The sequence below is a fragment of the Centropristis striata genome, chromosome 20 (assembly GCF_030273125.1).
Source record: "Centropristis striata isolate RG_2023a ecotype Rhode Island chromosome 20, C.striata_1.0, whole genome shotgun sequence".
Taxonomy (NCBI): domain Eukaryota; kingdom Metazoa; phylum Chordata; class Actinopteri; order Perciformes; family Serranidae; genus Centropristis; species Centropristis striata.
In genome coordinates, this window is record NC_081536.1 from 1,365,718 (window position 1) to 1,385,078 (window position 19,361).

At 36.2% G+C, this 19,361-nt stretch overlaps 1 protein-coding gene across 1 annotated transcript in view; it reads right to left on the reverse strand.

Annotated features, from left to right (window-relative positions):
- The window catches only part of LOC131993242 (adhesion G protein-coupled receptor A3), a 436,008-nt gene that overhangs the window by 24,765 nt on the left and 391,882 nt on the right, over positions 1-19,361 (reverse strand). The window contains exon 17 of the mRNA XM_059359047.1: positions 6,146-6,291. Within this exon, the coding sequence (XP_059215030.1) occupies positions 6,146-6,291 (146 nt within the window). The remainder of the gene's footprint in view (positions 1-6,145; positions 6,292-19,361) is intronic.

Sequence of the window (19,361 nt, forward strand, 5' to 3'; positions counted from 1 at the left end):
ATTGAGTTAATTAGATATATAAAATGCGGGTGATGCCATAGTAACAGGTTGTTTTAAGTTCGCTTCTTCCTCCTCCTCTTCCTCCTGACATTCATCTGCCCTCCATTCTTTTTGCCTTACAGAGTAGTAGGTGTGTAGTAAGTGTTCATCCATTATGTGTAGCTAATTATTTCAGTTATTAGTTTACTTTTAGCTTACTATTTCCACAAGTTATCAATTTATTTGAGCTACCTTTAAAAACAAAACATAACTGTTTATCCATTACCATTAGCTAACAGGCTATCCATTACTTTTAACTAACTACTTTAAGTTTAATAAGCCTACATGTAGCTACCTTTTGTAACTGTTTATCCATTACTTTTAGCTAACAGCCTTTATCCATTATTTTTAGTGAACAGGTTTTATCCATTATTTTTAGCTAACCGCGTTTGTCTGTTACTTTTAGCTAACACCTTTATATATTACCTTTAGCTAACAGCGTTTATCCGTTACTTTTATCTAACAGCCTTTATCTGTTACTTTTAGCTAACATCGTTTATCCGTTACTTTTAGATGTTACTTTTTACATGTTCGTCTTAACGAATACAACTCTAACGGGTCAAAAGGCTAACTGCATTTAGATTTGTGATAAAGCTCCTGGCTCAGCAGCCTCCTGGGTGATTGAGTTAATTAGATATATAAAATGCGGGTGATGCCATAGTAACAGGTTGTTTTAAGTTCGCTTCTTCTTCCTCCTCTTCCTCCTGACATTCATCTGCCCTCCATTCTTTCTGCCTTACAGAGTAGTAGGACGCCTCAAACAGAATAACTGAGCCAAAACATTTACTGTACACCCAGTTCAGCTATTCAAGACATTTTCCTCTAACAAATGCCTGCAAGAGTGTGTTTCTGTTCCTTTGGGAAAAGTGCAGAACCTGAGGCTTCAAAATGTTTTTTAAAAATATGCATCATTGTCAGGCTAGAGCAGGTTCCTTATACCTTTTATTTGATGTGAACCCATCCCTGTCAGATGAGCAACTCAACTCCACTTGTCATGTTCCAAAGGTGCTCATTTCAGTAGTGGATGTTAAGTAACACTACATAAAAGTAAAACATTTTTCAATTTTTTTTCCCATGCAGCTGAAATACTCATAGGAGTGGTATGTGCAAATGTCTGAAGCTGGACATTTTCCTACATCCACCACTTTTATCCAACAGTCTCTGAATGAAAACTCAAAAAAATGTAACATATTTTTGCGCATATCTGAGTGTTTCGACCCTTAGCCATGTCTGATTCTGGGTGAGAGGTGATTTTTTCTCTCTCTCTGAGCTAACAGTGTTCATCCATTATATGTAGCTAATTATTTCAGTTATTAGTTTACTTTTAGCTTACCATTTCCACAAGTTATCAATTTATTTTAGTTACCTTTAAAAACAAAACATAACTGTTTATCCATTACCATTAGCTAACAGGCTATCCATTACTTTTAACTAACTATTTTAAGTTTATTAGCTATATATTTCAACTGCTATTAAATTACTTTAAGGTAACTATTTTAAATTGTTCAATAAGCCTACTTGTAGCTACCTTTAGTAACTGTTTATCCGTTACTTTTAGCTTACAGCCTTTGTCTATTATTTTTAGTTAACAGTGTTTATCCATTACTTTTAGCTAACAGCATTAATCCATTACTTTTAGCTAACACCTTTATAAATTACCTTTAGCTAACAGCGTTAATCCGTTACATTTAGCTCACAGTATTTATCCATTACTTTTAGCTAACATTGTTTATTCGCTACTTTTAGCTTAACATCGTTTATCTGTTACTTTAAGCTAATACCTTTATACATTATTTTTAGTTAACAGCATTTATCCATTACATTAAGCTAACAGTATATCAATTACTTTAAGTTAACATTGTTTATTTGCTACTTTTAGCTTAACAGCATTTATCTGTTACTTTTAGCTAACACCTCTATACATTACCTTTAGCTAACAGCGTTAATCCGCTACATTTAGCTCACAGTATTTATCCATTGCTTTTAGCTAACATTGTTTATTCGCTACCTTTAGCTAACATCATTTATCCATTACTTTTAACTTAACAACATTTATCTGTTACTTTTAGTTAACAGCTTTTATCCATTACTTTAAACTAACTACTTGAAACATTTATTCATTACTTTCAGCAATTTCAAGTTAGTTAGTGTTTGCTATAGGCTAATTATTTCAACTGAACATATGTGGATTTTACTGGCTCCCAGTTGGAACAGGCTGGGCTTTTGTATAAAAAGATTATAGTGATGGAAATGCTTATGGTAATGAGATTTTAGAGCTGCTAGTCACTCCTCTACAATTCGATTTGACTCCAACTGTTGCTTTGAATTACTTATCTTAAACTGATTTTTGAATTTCATTTTACCAAAGAAGTTGAATGTCCAGATCCACTCAGCGGGGAGAGAATTTCCTATTAAGTAAATGGACTGATAAAAAACATTAAACAGAAACTTAAAACAGATGCCCGTCAGTCTTACACAACTCTGTGTGTCAGAGTTGTTGCTTAGCAGCAGTTTGCACCTATAACAGGTGACTCTGAGCTAAAAAAAAAAAAAAAATCCTCAGTTCTTACATTTGACTGACTACAAGGAAATCACCTGGCTCCTCTAATCTCTAGCAGTTCTCAGACTAATTTCCACATTAAGTGAATCATTACCATTCAAAACCTAAAGTTATTTCCTCGTGGCTGACAGTGACTTAGATTAAAAATGCAATTTCTTAACGGGAGCAAAATGTGGGAGAAATCCACAAGGAGTGCCACAAAATGGCATAAATAGGAAGACCTGACAGCCATGTCACTACAGACTGAACAAAGCCAGCGGCTTGAGAGAATGCAAACTAGCTGTGGATGTCTCCGCAGATAAACGATGCAATAACTCATCTGTGTAAAGTCATTGTTGCCCTCTAAAGGAAACATGAGCCAGCAAACACCTGAAAAAACTATATAAAGTACCATAAATCAACATGCATAGGCTCAGAAACATTGTGGATGCACACACAGACAAGAGAATGTCAAATTCACCAAAATTACCAACACAAATGAGTTACTATACACTTTAATTTTACCATTTTCCCAACTACTGAACTTAAGTATAGTTACTTTACTTGAGTGTGTCCATGTCCGTGTGTCCATTATTTTTAGCTAACAGCATTAATCCATTACCTTTAGCTAACACATTTATACATTACCTTAAGCTAACAGGGTTTATCTGTAACTTTTATCTAACAGCCTTTATCCATTATTTTTAGTTAACAGCATTTATCCATTACATTTAACTAACAGTATATTAATTACTTTTAGCTAACAGCATTTATCTGTTACTAACACCTTTATACATTACCTTTAGCTAACAGCGTTAATCCATTACATTTAGCTCACAGTATTTATCCATTACTTTTAGCTAACATTGTTTATTTGCTACTTTTAGCTAACATCGTTTATCTGTTACTTTTAGCTTAACATCGTTTATCTGTTACTTTTAGCTAACAGCATTAATCCATTACTTTTAGCTCACACATTTATACATTACCTTCAAAACCTAAAGTTATTTCCTCGTGGCTGACAGTGACTTAGATTAAAAATGCAATTTCTTAACGGGAGAAAATGTGGGAGAAATCCACAAGGAGTGCCAAAATAACTATACTTAAGTTCTAAAGGAAACATGAGCCAGCAAACACCTGAAAAAACTACATAAAGTACCATAAATCAACATGTATAGGCTCAGAAACATAGTGGATGCACACACAGACAAGAGAATGTCAAATTAACCAAAATTACCAACACACGTGTTGTAATTACGCACCGGGGCGTCAACTATGTTGGGGTATCTGTTTAAAGATACCATTTGCCTTCATCAAGGATCACCAAAAATGTTGGGGATTAAGGATGGCTCTTTTATGAATAAATGATGACCTTGCACAGGGCGTCAAATATATTAATAAAAGGGCGTTATCATAAATGCTATCCCTTCCATAAGGATACCAAATATGCCGGAATGAACCTGAGCAACACTTGTGTGGATCTCACGGTTCAAAAGTGTGGTTGGATGGCTATAAGAATTATTAATAATTATCATAAACAATTATTAATTATAAGAAATGATATGACTTGATTTACTCTAAGTCAGCTCGTAAAAAGGGGCACCATCTGTAAAAACAGAAAAATATAGCCAATTCACCTAAATCAGTCTCATAAAGTTATTAAACTATCAATTTGGACCACTGATTATTAATTACGAATATAATTATAATCAAATTACCATATTAATATTTAATAGTGGTTGAAGGAATCGTGAATTCTTGTCACAGAAGAGGATGGCATATCATTCATAATGTACAACACTAAATAGACAGCATTCATAATCAAAAGGTATTTATTCTAAACAAGTAAAGCAAATAATGCGTTATTATACACTTTAATTTGACCTTTTTCCCAACTACTGAACTTAAGTATAGCTACTTTACTTGAGTGTGTCCATGTAATGTGATTTTATTCTTCACAACATTTACAGTAGAAGGCAATTTTGTTTATTCTACTACATCTGACAACATTATAAAACACCATGTAATTTGAAATATTAAACAAGTCATTCCCAATCTTTTTGGCTTGTAACTCTGCACAATAAATCTGTGTCTATTTGAGGCCTCGTTCAAATCACTATGACCTTCTCTACACCTGGAATCAAAATGCATTTTGGCTGATTGGATTACAAACGGATAGAGCTCCAGAGCAAGAAAACACAGGTGTGAATGCACCCAAAGAGCTCTGAGGAGGGATTGGGATGGTCAGGGAAGCTTTGTGACCACACTGAACACAAGCACAAATGCAATTGTGTTTTCAGTCCACGTACAACAACTACCAGCACCGACACCACAGGTCTGGACATCCGGGAGAACAACTCTCAGACACCAAGAACATCTCAATGCACCACCAAGAAAGATGTAGCTGTGAACACTTTTTCAGTGGTCAAATTCAAGCACTTTTCAAGGACTTTCTAGGTCCATTTTCAAGCTTTTCCAGGACCTTACAACGGTTGTAAGTTGCATGTTTTAGATGAGTACTTACATGCTAAAAGGGGTAATTTCACTTATACTTAACCATACCGACAGCGATGGTTTTACACTTTTAACAACCAAAAGTACAGTTTTTCTAATCTCAATATTCAAATTATTTTTTCATTGAACATGTGATTATCTTCACTGCAAGAAAGCCAACCTGTATTTTTTGGCCTAAAACAGTGATTTAAGTTGGTAAAACTTGGAAATATAAATTATTGACATTTAGGGCAATAATGTAAGTTAGCACAACAAAGGAAGCCAGTTGTCTGCTCAAAAACAAGTTGGTGAGTTGTTGTTACTTATATCTTTAAGTTGGGGTTCACAACAAGGGACAATAGTTCTGATAACTCTTATTTCTTTGTTGTGAAATGCGGGAAAGCGGTGAAATTCGGTCATTAGCGAAAGCTTACGGCTGACTGATGCTAGCGGCTAACTGATGCTAGCGGCTAACTGATGCTAGCGGCGCTGCTTGTTACAGCTACAAGAGTAGCCATTAGCGTATCAATGCTAACTCAAAAAATTGTGGTCGCAGTATTAGCTGACAAGTTATTACAATGTAAATTATAAGTTAGTGCAACTTACAGTTCAGTTGACAAAAATTCAGAATTCAGAGTTGAGCAAACTCAAAAACAAAACTTAAAATATTTAGTTTAATTGTCCAACTTAAAATTGTAAAAAAGTTTGTTGCCTTGAAATTTTGAGTTCACCCAACTTTTCTTTTTTTGCAGTGTATAGTCAGATTGCATGAGAAATACAGTAAGAATTTCAAGCATTTTCAATCACTTTATCCAAAATCCAAGCACTTTTCAAGGATTTCAAGCCCCCGTACCAACCCTGAGTATAAGACTTCTACTTCCATGTCACAGTCTCATCAAGTACTCACAAAATAAAATGAAATAAACAAGTATGACTGTGCAGTGAACCAGTCCTTGGCCTCTGAAGATACACACAGCAAGCAGCAATAACAGATCAAAAACAGCAGACATATGCACACATACACAGCTTTTGTGGCTCAAGGGTTGAGATTGGTTGTGAGTCTGTGAATCTTACCTCAACAGGGGCGTTTTCGGCGGCGGAGGCGGGTCGCCATCTTGACTCTGCGGAGGCTTCTTTGTCACCTGTTTATAAATGTTCCTGGCCGTCACCCCGAGCCACAGCATGGTCGACAGAGACGAGTAGTGCAGCACGACCCCGACCTGAAAGAGAGTACATCAAGTTATTTATTTGACTTTTCTGAACTTTTGTTTCTATACACTGTACATGATGCCTCTCAGCAAAAATGTCAGACTTGATTATATTCCTGTATGCCTAATGCTTAGTTTGGTAACACTTTACAATAACCATCATTTATAGATGGTAAATAGACCATTTATAAATGGTAAACAGATTAATGTTTAATCATCATTTATAAACCATATATAGGCCATTTAGAATGGTGAATAGAAAATGTAATAATGTTGAACTATAATTTATAAATGCCAAATAGATTACTTTACCATAAACAAACATAATTATTAGTTTATTAATAGCTTTACACACATTATAACATTTTTAACACCATATTAAGTATGTAAATTATTTCAAAATTATTCTTATACCTTTAAGAAATTGCTTGAAACCATTTAAAGATTAAATATATATAGAATTTTGTAAATGGTTAATAATAATTGGTTTATAAACCATCTATAAACATCACTTAGATGGTTATTGTAAAGTGTTACCCTTAGTTTTAGTATAGTTTTTAAGCGTTATTTCAACAACTTCCCGACACAATATCATGATGGACATCTCCAGTATTTTCCTAAAATTCAACCCGCTACGCCCTCCGGAAACGAACCAAGGAGGTAAAATTCTCCGATGTTTTACAAGAAAGCAAAGAATCAGTCCAAAATACAGAAAGTTAATACAAATTTGTGTAGTATAACCTTATTTTTAGTCACTCTCCAGATGTATCTTTGGAGTAGACTGATCCCTTGATTGAGAAAATTAATAATGAAAGATATGTAATAAGATTTTAGTCACATGTTAGCCATGTTTTCTGCAAAATTTCATATTTGCTCACTCAACTTGTCACTGAGTACATTTACATTGTGGTACTTTTACTGAAGCAAACAGTCTGAATACTTCTTCCACCACAGGAATAGCTGTGATTGTGTACAAGGTTCAAATACTTTTTGAGTGGTCAAATTCAAGCACTTTTCAAGGACTTTCTAGGTCCATTTTCAAGCTTTTCCAGGACCTCACAAAGGTTGTAAGCTGCATGTTTTAGATGAGTACTTATATGCTAAAAGGGGTAATATCACTCAACCATACCGACAGCGATGGTTTTACACTTTTAACAACCAAAAGTACAGTTTGCTAATCTCAATATCCAAATTCTATCCTATTTATTCATTGAACATGTGATTATCTCCACTGCAAGAAAGCCAACTTGTATTTTTTGGCCTAAAACAGTGATTTAAGTTGGTAAAACTTGGAAACATAAATTATTGACATTTAGGGCAATAATGTAAGTTAGCACAACAAAGGAAGCCAGTTGTCTGCTCAAAAACAAGTTGGTGAGTTGTTGTTACTTATATCTTTAAGTTGGGGTTCACAACAAGGGACAATAGTTCTGATAACTCTTATTTCTTTGTTGGGAAATGCTGGAAAGCGGTGAAATTCTGTCATTAGCGAAAGCTAACGGCTAACTGACGCTAGCGGCTAACTGATGCTAGCGGCGCTGCTTGTTACAGCTACAAGAGTAGCCATTAGCGTATCAATGCTAACTCAAAATTAGCTGTGATTGTGTACAAGGTTCAAATACTTTTTGAGTGGTCAAATTCAACCACTTTTCAAGGACTTTCTAGGTCCATTTTCAAGCTTTCCCAGGACCTCTCAACGGTTATAAGTTGCATGTTTGTGTCTTTGAGTAGTGCAGCACGACCCCGACCTGATGTGAAGGGTGAAAGAGAGTGCATCAAGTTATTTATTTGACTTTTCTGAACTTTTGTTTCCATGCACTGTACATGATGTCTCTCAGCAAAAATGTCAGACTTGATTATATTCCTGTAAGTCAAAGTAAAAAGATGTTGAGGAAGGAAGGAGCTGCCACTCCTTCGCTCAAAAACATCATCAATGTCAATCCAAGGATGTCTCCACAGACGTTTTCCTTCAAGACCTGGCTGCTTTTGTCTAATCCTTCACTAAAAGACAATAGTACAAGAATGGAAAGACAGGTTCAAAAAGTGCTATTGAATCATCAAGGTTGTTTGGGATAAGAGCATTATGGTGAGGTTCTACGGCTGGATACTGAGCAGCTCCTTATCAGTTGAGTTAGAGGACACGAGGTGTGCTCTGTGAATAACAAATCTGAATATAAATGATAGTCACGTTGACAACTATCAGCGCGTGATTGTTTTCCAAAATGCACTGTATACATATCTCCGCTCTGCCTCGTTTTAATATTCATGAATTATGTTTGAATGGGGGAACTGATCTAACTTTGTTTAAAGGCTTTGCCAGCTCACAGAAACAGCGGAGAGATGAGAGTTATAAAAAAAAGAGAGAATGGAGGGAGAAAATTAAAATGCGCTGAGCCTTTTCTCCACAGTCAGTCTGTTCATGGGGCACTGACAACCTGAGACATCTAATCAAATGGCTTCTCTGCAGCATGCTAGGCCCAGGGACTGGAGCTAGTGTACCACAGTCCAGATACTAATTGGAAGTGTCCTTGAGCTGGTAACAGAGAGCAAAAGGAGCGGCTGCTAAGTCAATCACTGCTGCAGAGACGGCACGTTTCAGAGCTTCATTAGTGCAAAGAACAGACGGGAAGGATGCGTGTTTGTGATATGGAAATAAGGCCAGCGCAGGGGTTCTCACAGTAACGGAGGTAGTAAAGGTAGTGGTGCACACGTTGATCAGAACGGGCTAATTAGGTTTCAACTTCCTGATCAAAAACCAACAAGTCCTCCATCCCTGCTACTACAGAGGCTGTTTGTTACGGCCCTTCTAATACGACCCACCGGAGCGTTCCTTAAATTAGGACCCGACCAGCGGCAGGGATACACAGGTCCTCAGGGTATAAGGGCACCAGCAGGCAAATATATTACAATTCACACTAAAATAAACATTAAATAAGAAAACACTTTGGTAACACTTTATATTAAGGTCCTTGTAATAACCATTAATTAACAAGTAATAAGGCCCTTGTAAGTCCTTACAAGATGCTTATTAACATTATTGTGTTTATAAGCTTATATAAGTGTTAATAATGGCATTACAAACACCCATGACCCACCCATTATGTCGTTGCCATGCCTTTATTAATCTTATTTTGTTTACTTATTGATATTAAAATTAATGTTAATTCAAGTTTAAAGTTAATTAATGGTTATTAAGGACCTTATTATAAAGCGTTACTAATACTTTTGTTTTTCTTCCTTCTTTGCTTCCATCATATCTTCTATGGCCACTAGAGGTTGCTGTAACAACAAATGTCTACAGAAGTTGCAATAAACTGCTTGTATAAACGCACTGGGGAGGAAAGTCTCTCAAAAACAACAAATGACCCTAAAGAAGTCACATTATTAACATCAATAAACCAATCACATCATGTTGTCCATCTGGCTGTTTTTCAAAATATCCAACACAGATCACCTAAATGAAGTACGAACATGTAATCAACCCATTTAATCCCATTCCTCAGACTGTAGCTGCATCTCTGAGGTGAGTCTTAGTACAATATCAGTGACCTGTCCCACATATGAGCTCTCTTTATGATTTTAGACTTTAGGTCAGCTTTTAGACATCCTCAATCCAGATGGGCCACCAGAGACAACCTGCAACAATGCAATTATCTCCCAGGTTGAATAAATGCCATTCTAAGTCGCTGTGACAGCAGTGGGTCAGGTCCCGACTATGTGGGAGAAACTGCCCATTTACCACCAAGTCGTTTCTATTCACCGGCTGACATTTGGACCAGGCAGTTATCTGTTGGATGAGAATCACCGTTTGATTAACAATGACACTATTACAACAGTCCTGCGTGAGACGCTCAATACAACTCTGCAAAATACAAAATGTTATGATGAGCTCACCCACTGATCTCACACCAGTCAGCCACCAAATAAAGAATCCAGCAGGACAACAAACACATGGGAAATCCAACAGGAACAGCAGTCAATCACTATGCCGGTCAAAGGCCTTGGTCGCCATAGCAACTACCATATCGGCCATTGGTATATTTGGTAAAAATAACCTGTTTTCCATTTTCTTGACACGAATCCTCTGGTAGAGTGTGAATAATGACTGTTTTCTCTTTGAAGAGTTAAAACAAGAACATTTGTTACATAACTCCAGTTAATTAAAAAGTATTTTCTTGCCTAAATCATCTTGTGATGTTGGCCACCAGTTTTTGTTTTGTTTTTTTTTTCTCAGAAAAAAACCCACTTAGGCCATTAGGTAACACTTTAAAATACCATCATTTATAGATGGTAAATAGACCATTTATAAATGGTAAACAGATAGTTTATTAATGTTTAATCATCATTTATAAACCGTATATAGGCCATTTAGAATGGTGAATAGAAAATGTATTAATGTTGAACTATAATTTATAAATGCCAAATAGATTACTTTACCATAAACAAACATAATTATTAGTTTATTAATAGCTTTATACTTGTTATAACATTTTAAACACCATATTAAGTATGTAAATTATTTCAAAATGATTCTTATACCTTTAAGAAATTGCTTGAAAACATTTAAAGATTAAATATGTATAGAATTTTGCAAATGGTTAATAATAATTGATTTATAAACCATCTATAAACATCACTTGATGGTTATTGTAAAGTGTTACCGGCCATTATTTCAAGAGGGTGTCAACCTCGTCCCTATATGTAGACTTTGCAGTTCTTTATACTACGTCATATGTTCAATGATAGAGGTTGCTGTTACAACAAATGTATCTAGAAGTGGTAATAAGCTGTTTGTACAAATGCCCTATGGGGTTGTCGGTCACAATGCCGGTCAAACGCCTTGGTCGCCATAGCAACTACCATATCGGCCATTTGTATATTTGGTAAAAATAACCTGTTTTTCCATTTTCTTGACACGAATCCTCTGGTAGGAGTGTGAATAATGATTGTTTTCTCTTTGAAGAGTTAAAACAAGAACATTTGTTATATAACTCCAGTTAATTTATGTAACGTAAGTAGTGTGTTATGTTAGTTGACATACACATCGTCACCTTTCTTAAAATAATGGCCTATGTCATTTTTTGACAAAAATTATTTTGATGCCTAAATCATCTCCATGTGATGTTGGCCACCAGTTTTTTTTTGTTTTCTGAAAAACCTAAAAAAAACCCACTTAGGCCATTATTTTAAGAGGATGTCAACCTCGTCCCTATATGTGGACTTTGCAGTTCTTTATACTACATCAAATGTTCTATGATAGAGGTTGCTGCTACAACAAATGTATTTAGAAGTGGTAATAAGCTGTTTGTACAAATGGCCTATGGGGTTGTCGGTCACAATGCCGGTCAAACACCTTGGTCGCCATAGCAACTACCATATCGGTCATTTGTATATGTGCATTTTCTTAACACGAATCCTCTGGTAGAGTGTGAATAATGACCGTTTTCTCTTTGAAGAGTTAAAACAAGAACATTTGTTACATAACTCCAGTTAATTTATGTAACATAAGTAGTATGTTATGTTAGTTGACATAAACATCGTCACCTTTCTTAAAATAATGGCCTATGCCATTTTATGACAAAAATGATTTTCTTGGCTAAATCATCTCGTGATATTGGCCACCAGTTCTTTTTTGTTTTATGAAAAACCTAAAAAAAAACCCACTTAGGCCATTATTTCAAGAGGGTGTCAACCTCGTCTCTATATGTGGACTTTGCAGTTCTTTATACTACGTCATATGTTCTATGATAGAAAATGCTGTTACAACAAATGTATCTAGAAGTGGTAATAAGCTGTTTGTATAAATGCCCTATGGGGTTGTTGGTCACAATGCCGGTCAAACGCCTTGGTCGCCATAGCAACTACCAAATCGGTCATTTGTATATTTGGTAAAAATAACCTGTTTTTCATTTTCTTGACATGAATCCTCTGGTAGGAGTGTGAATAATGACTGTTTTCTCTTTGAAGAGTTAAAACAAGAACATTTGTTACATAACTCCAGTTAATTTATGTAACATAAGTAGTATGTTATGTTAGTTGTCATACACATCGTCACCTTCCTAAAATAATGGCCTATGTCATTTTATGACAGAAATTATTTTTTTGTCTGAATCATCTCCATGTGATGTTGGCCACCAGTTTTTTTTTGTATTTTTCTGAAAAACCCCCAAAAACCCAACCACTTAGGCCATTATTTTAAGAGGATGTCAACCTCGTCCCTATATGTGGACTTTGTGGTTCTTTATACTACATCATATGATATAGTATATACTATGATAGAGGTTGCTGCTACAATAAATGTATCTAGAAGTGGTAATAGGCTGTTTGTACAAATGTTGTTGGTCAAACGCCTTGGTCACCATGGCAACTACCATATCGGTCATTTGTATATGTGGTAAAAATAACCTCTGTTTACATTTTCTTGCCACGAATCCTCTGGTAGAGTGTGAATAATGACTGTTTTCTCTTTGAAGCAAAGCCTCTTATATTGGAGGTCAGCCAAGCATCTGACTCTGAACACATCCTGTCTCTTATCAGCAGCCAATGTTGGTTTTTCTCCACACCTTAGTTAAGATGTTAGGTTTAGCTATAAACCATAAATATAATGGTATCACATTATATAACAGTCACATTGCTATTTTTAGGTTTTTTTAAGTTGCGGGAAGAATGTTTAGAAAAGTCCCATTTGGTGTTTTACTATTCAGATGCTGTGTGCTTTCACCTCATGGCTCTTTGTTAGAGGGGAATCTGTGTAAAAACATAATTTCAGGCAGTGATTGGATCACTGGGCAGCACAATGATCACACAGTCAACAAAACCGGAGCTGGAAACATCCCCAGAAAGCCTGATCAGTGTCCCCATTAAAAAGCTCCAGCTTGTGTCACCTCAAACTCCCTCTTTCATCACTGAGGATGGGTGTCAGTGATGCACAAATTAATCAAACTGCACATCCATAAAAAAAGCTGTTTGATTGAGACTCATGAAATTGTAAAAGCTGAAAGGTGATTATGTACTTTGCATGCACGTGAGGACACTAAAACCGAATAAAGAAGGAGCGTTTAACATTCTCTAATTGTCTCTGTGCAGTATCACTACACAGTGTTTACAGCTTTAAATCCTACAGCACAATGTATTTAGCTTGGCAGGGCTTTTAGTTAAGTGTCCATTTGTTCCTATGAGACAAGACAAAGAGGAAGACAAGACGAAGATGTCACGTTTGATACAAGTCAAGTAGAGAAATGTGGAATTAATGAGGAGTCGCTACAACAGGCTGCCACTTCCCTCAGTGAGCTACAAACACACCAAACGATTAATAGATATTTATCAAAATCTCAATATGGACAAGTGCAATATGCAAATGGCAGAAGGTATTATAGTCTAGACCATGGGTCTCAAACTGGCGGCCTAAAAAAAGCCTAACTTTGCAGCTTAATTTCCACAACTTCCTAGCACGATAGCCTGACACACATGGCACCTATAGATTCCTAAAACCAATACTGACGGCTCAGAGTGCTAAAAATTGATACTTAGCGGCCATGAATCGAATTGTATGAAACGTAAAAAAAACCCAACTTTGTAGTGTTATTTCCACAACTTCCCGACAAGATATCCTGACGCACATGGTGCCTATAGATTCCTTAGATCTTCTTGTTTCATATGATAACATTATCATATAAAAGTATCTCATATGTTACTGGAGCCAATAGCCAATAACTTCAGTAAATACTAGATCCTATAAAGTTAAACACAGTGGTCTTTTTAATCAATTCCAACATCCCGTATTTACATGCCAGATTCACAAAAGAGTACAATATGAAAACTGTGAAAACTTAATCAGAAGAAAGATTGGAGTGATACACCACCAGACAACACAAAGCAGCACAAATTATCCAAAGAAATCTGCCAATAGCATGAAACTGCTGCATAAAGCATGTCAGCATGTCTGGCAACACTTAACAGACTTTACAGCAGTACAGAAGCACCACTAACAGAGTAAAATGCTACAAAAGCAGGAATTTAATAGTACAAAACAGTACAAAGCACATAGTAAGCTTTCCCTGTAAATCTAACAGTAATTGGCTGGAGGACAAAACAAACCCATTATTTGTTCTGGACCTAATATGCTACTTTTTAAAAATCCCTCTGAATCATTCTGTTATTGACGCTCGTAGCTGCTTTTACTGACATCCTTTTCTGCAAAGCTTTACACTTCAGTTTTCCTAGTTAGGCACCTTTTAGCATTTTCTGCAAAAAATAACACTGTCAGATGAATTGTTTTAACAATTTTAGCATATGCTAACAGAGCTAAATCCAAAGGTCCCTCTGAGCTGTCTTCTTTGGGCATATTCATTATATCGGCTCCCTACTGTTTTAGATGCATAAGTAACCAGTCTACCGGAAGCATCTCACATGTGGGGAAATGAGCTCAGGAACACTTAAATTGGACCCAATGGAAGTACAAAGCAAATCACTGCAGATACTGTGATGTCTAGAGTCTTTTTTTTTGCCAGCATTTGCCGTCACAACTAATTTCACAGTGGCACACTAATGAGGAAATCCTCAGTAAAGCATCTTTAAGCTGACAGTTGGATGTAACCTCAGATCTAGGTCACATCCTCTTTGCTAAATTAATAGGTAATTTAACGCTGGTCACACTCGCTGAACAATCAACTGAGATGCCTAATCCGAATGTGATGGTCTAAGGTAAGACGAGGTAAAGCGAAGGGGGAAGTGAGGACCTTATACTGTATGTTGTTCTGCCGCGTTGATGCAAGCAAAAAAAAACAGGAGATGCAGCTCAAATGACAAAACGAGCGTCGTTGGAAGAAAAGATGGAAATAGAGATCAGAGATGACTTTGACTTTGAGGCCGTAAAAGACATCGGATGCTGCATAGCGGCAGCGGCACAGTGGGCGGGGAGGAGGTGCATACAGATAGATAGAGAGCAGGAAGACGAGTATAGGATGCAGGTGGGGAGGTACGGGAGGAGGGAGGAGGGAGGAGGGAGGAGGGAGGAGGGAGGAGGCGCAGAGGGGTGAGGGGCGGAGGGCTGGGTGGGGAGTGCATGCTTGAAGTGCTGCGAGAGCTGCCAAAGCTAGTTTCAGAGCTCCTTGAAGTTCCCTCTGTCGGAGGGAGAGCATGTACTTATGTGTCCCCCTGGGAGGAGGAGGAGGAGGAGGAGGAGGAGGAGGAGGAGGAGGGCATGTGTGAGTGTGTGTGTATAAAACCTGATAATGTAATAAATTCCCGATAATGTAATAAAAATGTAATAAAACTTGATAATGTAATAACTTCCTGATACTGTAATAAAGCGAATTTCCCAATAATGTAATACACTGTAGAACCTGATAATGTAATAAATTCCCGATAATGTAATAGAAATGTAATAAAACTTGATAATGTAATAACTTCCTGATAATGTAATAAAATGAATTTCCCAATAATGTAATACACTGTAGAACCTGATAATGTAATAAATTCCCATTAATGTTATACTTTATTACATTATTGGTAAAAAAGTGTATCACATTATTGGGAAATGCACTTTATTACATTATCGGGAAGTTATTACATTATCAGGTTTTATTACATTTTCAATGGACTCAAGTGCAGATTTTTATTACATTATCGAGTTTATAACATTATCTGGAAGTTATTACATCATCAAGTTTTATTACATTTTCAGTGGACTCAAGTGCAGAGTTTTATTACATTATCGGGGTTATTACATTATCAGGGTTATTACATAATCAGGTTTTATTACATTTTCAATGGACTCAAGTGCAGATTTTTATTACATTATCGGGGTTATTACATTATCGGGTTCTACAAGCCTGAATATATTGGGATATATATATACGGGAGGAGGGGTGAGGGGCGGAGGGCTGGGTGGGGAGTGCAGGCTTGAAGTGCTGCGAGAGCTGGCAAAGCTAGTTTCAGAGCTCCTTGAAGTTCCCTCTGTCGGAGGGAGAGCATGTACTTATGTGTCCCCCTGGGAGGAGGAGGAGGAGGAGGAGGGCATGTGTGAGTGTGTGTGTGCATAGATGGGAGGTGGGATGATTGGGGAGAGAAACTCAGCAGGAGCCGCCAGTGTGTGCATTGCAATGTGTGTCCGTGGTGCGATCCCACATCTCCTCAAGCAGTCCTGTAATTATCCCAGATTGTGTCTGGTGGGGCCGGCCTCCGTCCCGCTGGAGCAGCAGACAATCTGGGCTCCTGCCCAAATCTGCGGAGAGTTGTCCTGTTAGCGGTGATTGGGTAAAGGAGGAGCAGCGAGAGACGCTCAGAGGCCCCGGGATAAAACGAGATAAATGAGCGAATGCTAAATAAATTAAAGAGCAACAGCAGGGCCGACTGAGTGCCACGGCTCTGTCAACAACACCTGCGGTCGCCCTGCTGGACAGGAGGCGTCCCACACCAGCTCCCTTCACTCACTTCATCATAACTCATCCTTTATAAAGGCTTCCTAATAACTCATCCTTTATGAAGGCTTCATGGTGGTCTTTATAATGCACAAATTCAATTCAATTCAAAGAACTTCATTTTTCCGTTAGGAACTTCACATGTGGAGAAGCAGCAGGGTGTGTCCAAACCTGACAATACATACAATAAACAAACACACATGTAGAACCTGATAATGTAATAAATTCCCGATAATGTAATAACCCCGATAATGTAATAACCCCGATAATGTAATAAAACTCTGCACTTGAGTCCATTGAAAATGTAATAAAACTTGATAATGTAATAACCCCGACAATGTAATAAACCCGATAATGTAATAACAATCTGCACTTGAGTCGATTGAAAATGTAATAAAACCTGATAATGTAATAACCCCGATAATGTAATAACCCCGATAAAGTAATAAAAATCTGCACTTGAGTCCATTGAAAATGTAACAAAACTTGATAATGTAATAAATTCCCGATAATGTAATAACCCCGGTAATGTAATAAAACTCTGCACTTGAGTCCATTGAAAATGTAATAAAACCTGATAATGTAATAACTTCCCGATAATGTAATAAAGTGAATTTCCCAATAATGTAATACACTGTAGAACATGATAATGTAATACATTCCAGATAATGTAATAACCCCGATAATGTAATAAAATTCTGCACTTGAGTCCATTGAAAATGTAATAAAACCTGATAATATAATAAATTCCCGATAATGTAATAACCCCGATAATGTAATAAAACTCTTCACTTAAGTCCATTGAAAATGTAATAAAACTTGATAATGTAATAACTTCCCGACAATGTAATAAACCTGATAATGTAATAAAAATCTGCACTTGAGTCCATTGAAAATGTAATAGAACCTGATAATGTAATAACTTCCCGATAATGTAATAAAGTGAATTTCCCAATAATGTAATACACTGTAGAACCTGATAATGTAATAAATTCACGATAATGTAATAACAACGATGATGTAATAACCCCGATAATGTAATAAAAATCTGCACTTGAGTCCATTGAAAATGTAATAAAGCTTGATAATGTACTAACTTCCCGATAATGTAATAAAGTGAATTTCCCAATAATGTAATACACTGTAGAACCTGATAATGTAATAAATTCCCGATAATGTAATAACCCCGATAATGTAATAAAACTCTGCACTTGAGTCCATTGAAAATGTAATAAAACTTTATAATGTAATAACTTCCCGACAATGTAATAAACCCGATAATGTAATAAAAATCTGCACTTGAGTCCATTGAAAATTTAATAAAATCTGATAATGTAATAACTTCCCGATAATGTAATAAAGTGCATTTCCCAATAATGTGATAGACTTTTTTACCAATAATGTAATAAAGTATAACACCAAGCACCTTTAGATTTCAAGAAGCTGTTGAATCATTCATTTGACTCAAGTCCAGATTTTTATTACATTATCGGGAATTTATTACATTATCAGGTTCTACAAGCCTGAATATATGGGGATATATTTTGGTCCTTATTGCCCAGCCCTAATGTTCTATAGATCTCAGTAGTGAGTGAGCAACTTTTGGCTTGCCACATTGTGAAAAATCCTTTGAAAGACCTTTAATTCATCAGAAGTTATACAAAAAAGTTACCTTGTGAAAAAGAGAATATCCAAACAACTGAAACTGATGGATTGCTGCAGTGGAAGAATATTAACAAGGACTTATTAACCTTTATAAACGCAGGTCTCTGATGGCTTATTATGAAGTGAAAAACATATTACCCTTGATTAATGAATTACTCTGATTAGCCATCAATTTCAGTTATAAACCTACGTAAGTTCACAAAATAGGTTCCTTGTTTTCTAGGGAGAAATTACCATATACAATATTATTATTATTGTATATATTATTGTCTAGCAAAGTCATGCAGGGACACTCGGCACCAAAAACAGTGTCAATAGTCACTCAGTACATTTACATGACACTTGAAAAAAAACAAATTATTGCCTTAACCCTCTGGAGTCTCCAAAAGCTCCAAATCCAGACTTCTTCATCACCTCCAGACTAGAAAACAAAGCAGCGTGGAGCCCTACTGTACATTTACCTCTAAAGTTCTGGCTGTAAACTCCATGAGGCCAGTTTCAGTTTGATGATGATATACCAAGTAAAACTGGAGACAAGCTCAAATAGATTTAGTATCAAATGATAGAACTGGATGGAACCCTCTTATATGGTAGATTTGACACCTTTGGTCACATTTGCAACATTTAAAATTCTTTATTGAGCATGATAGTGTTTTGAAAGTAAAAAAAAAGATTCAAAATTACATTTTATGTTGGACTAAAGGACTAAAAAAGACACAAAACAAGTAGACAGAATGACCCAAATAACACAGAAGACACAAAATGCAAAAAAAAGACACAAAAGACACAAAATGACTAAAAAAAGACACAAAATGACAAAAGAAAAGACACAAAATGACCAAAAAAAGACACAAAAAGACACAAATTGACACAAATTGACCAAAATAGACACAAAATGACCAAAAAAAGACACAAAAAGACACAAAATGACCAAAAAAAGGACACAAAATGACATACAAAGACTCATTTTTCAAAGATTTTCATGTCTTTTTTTTG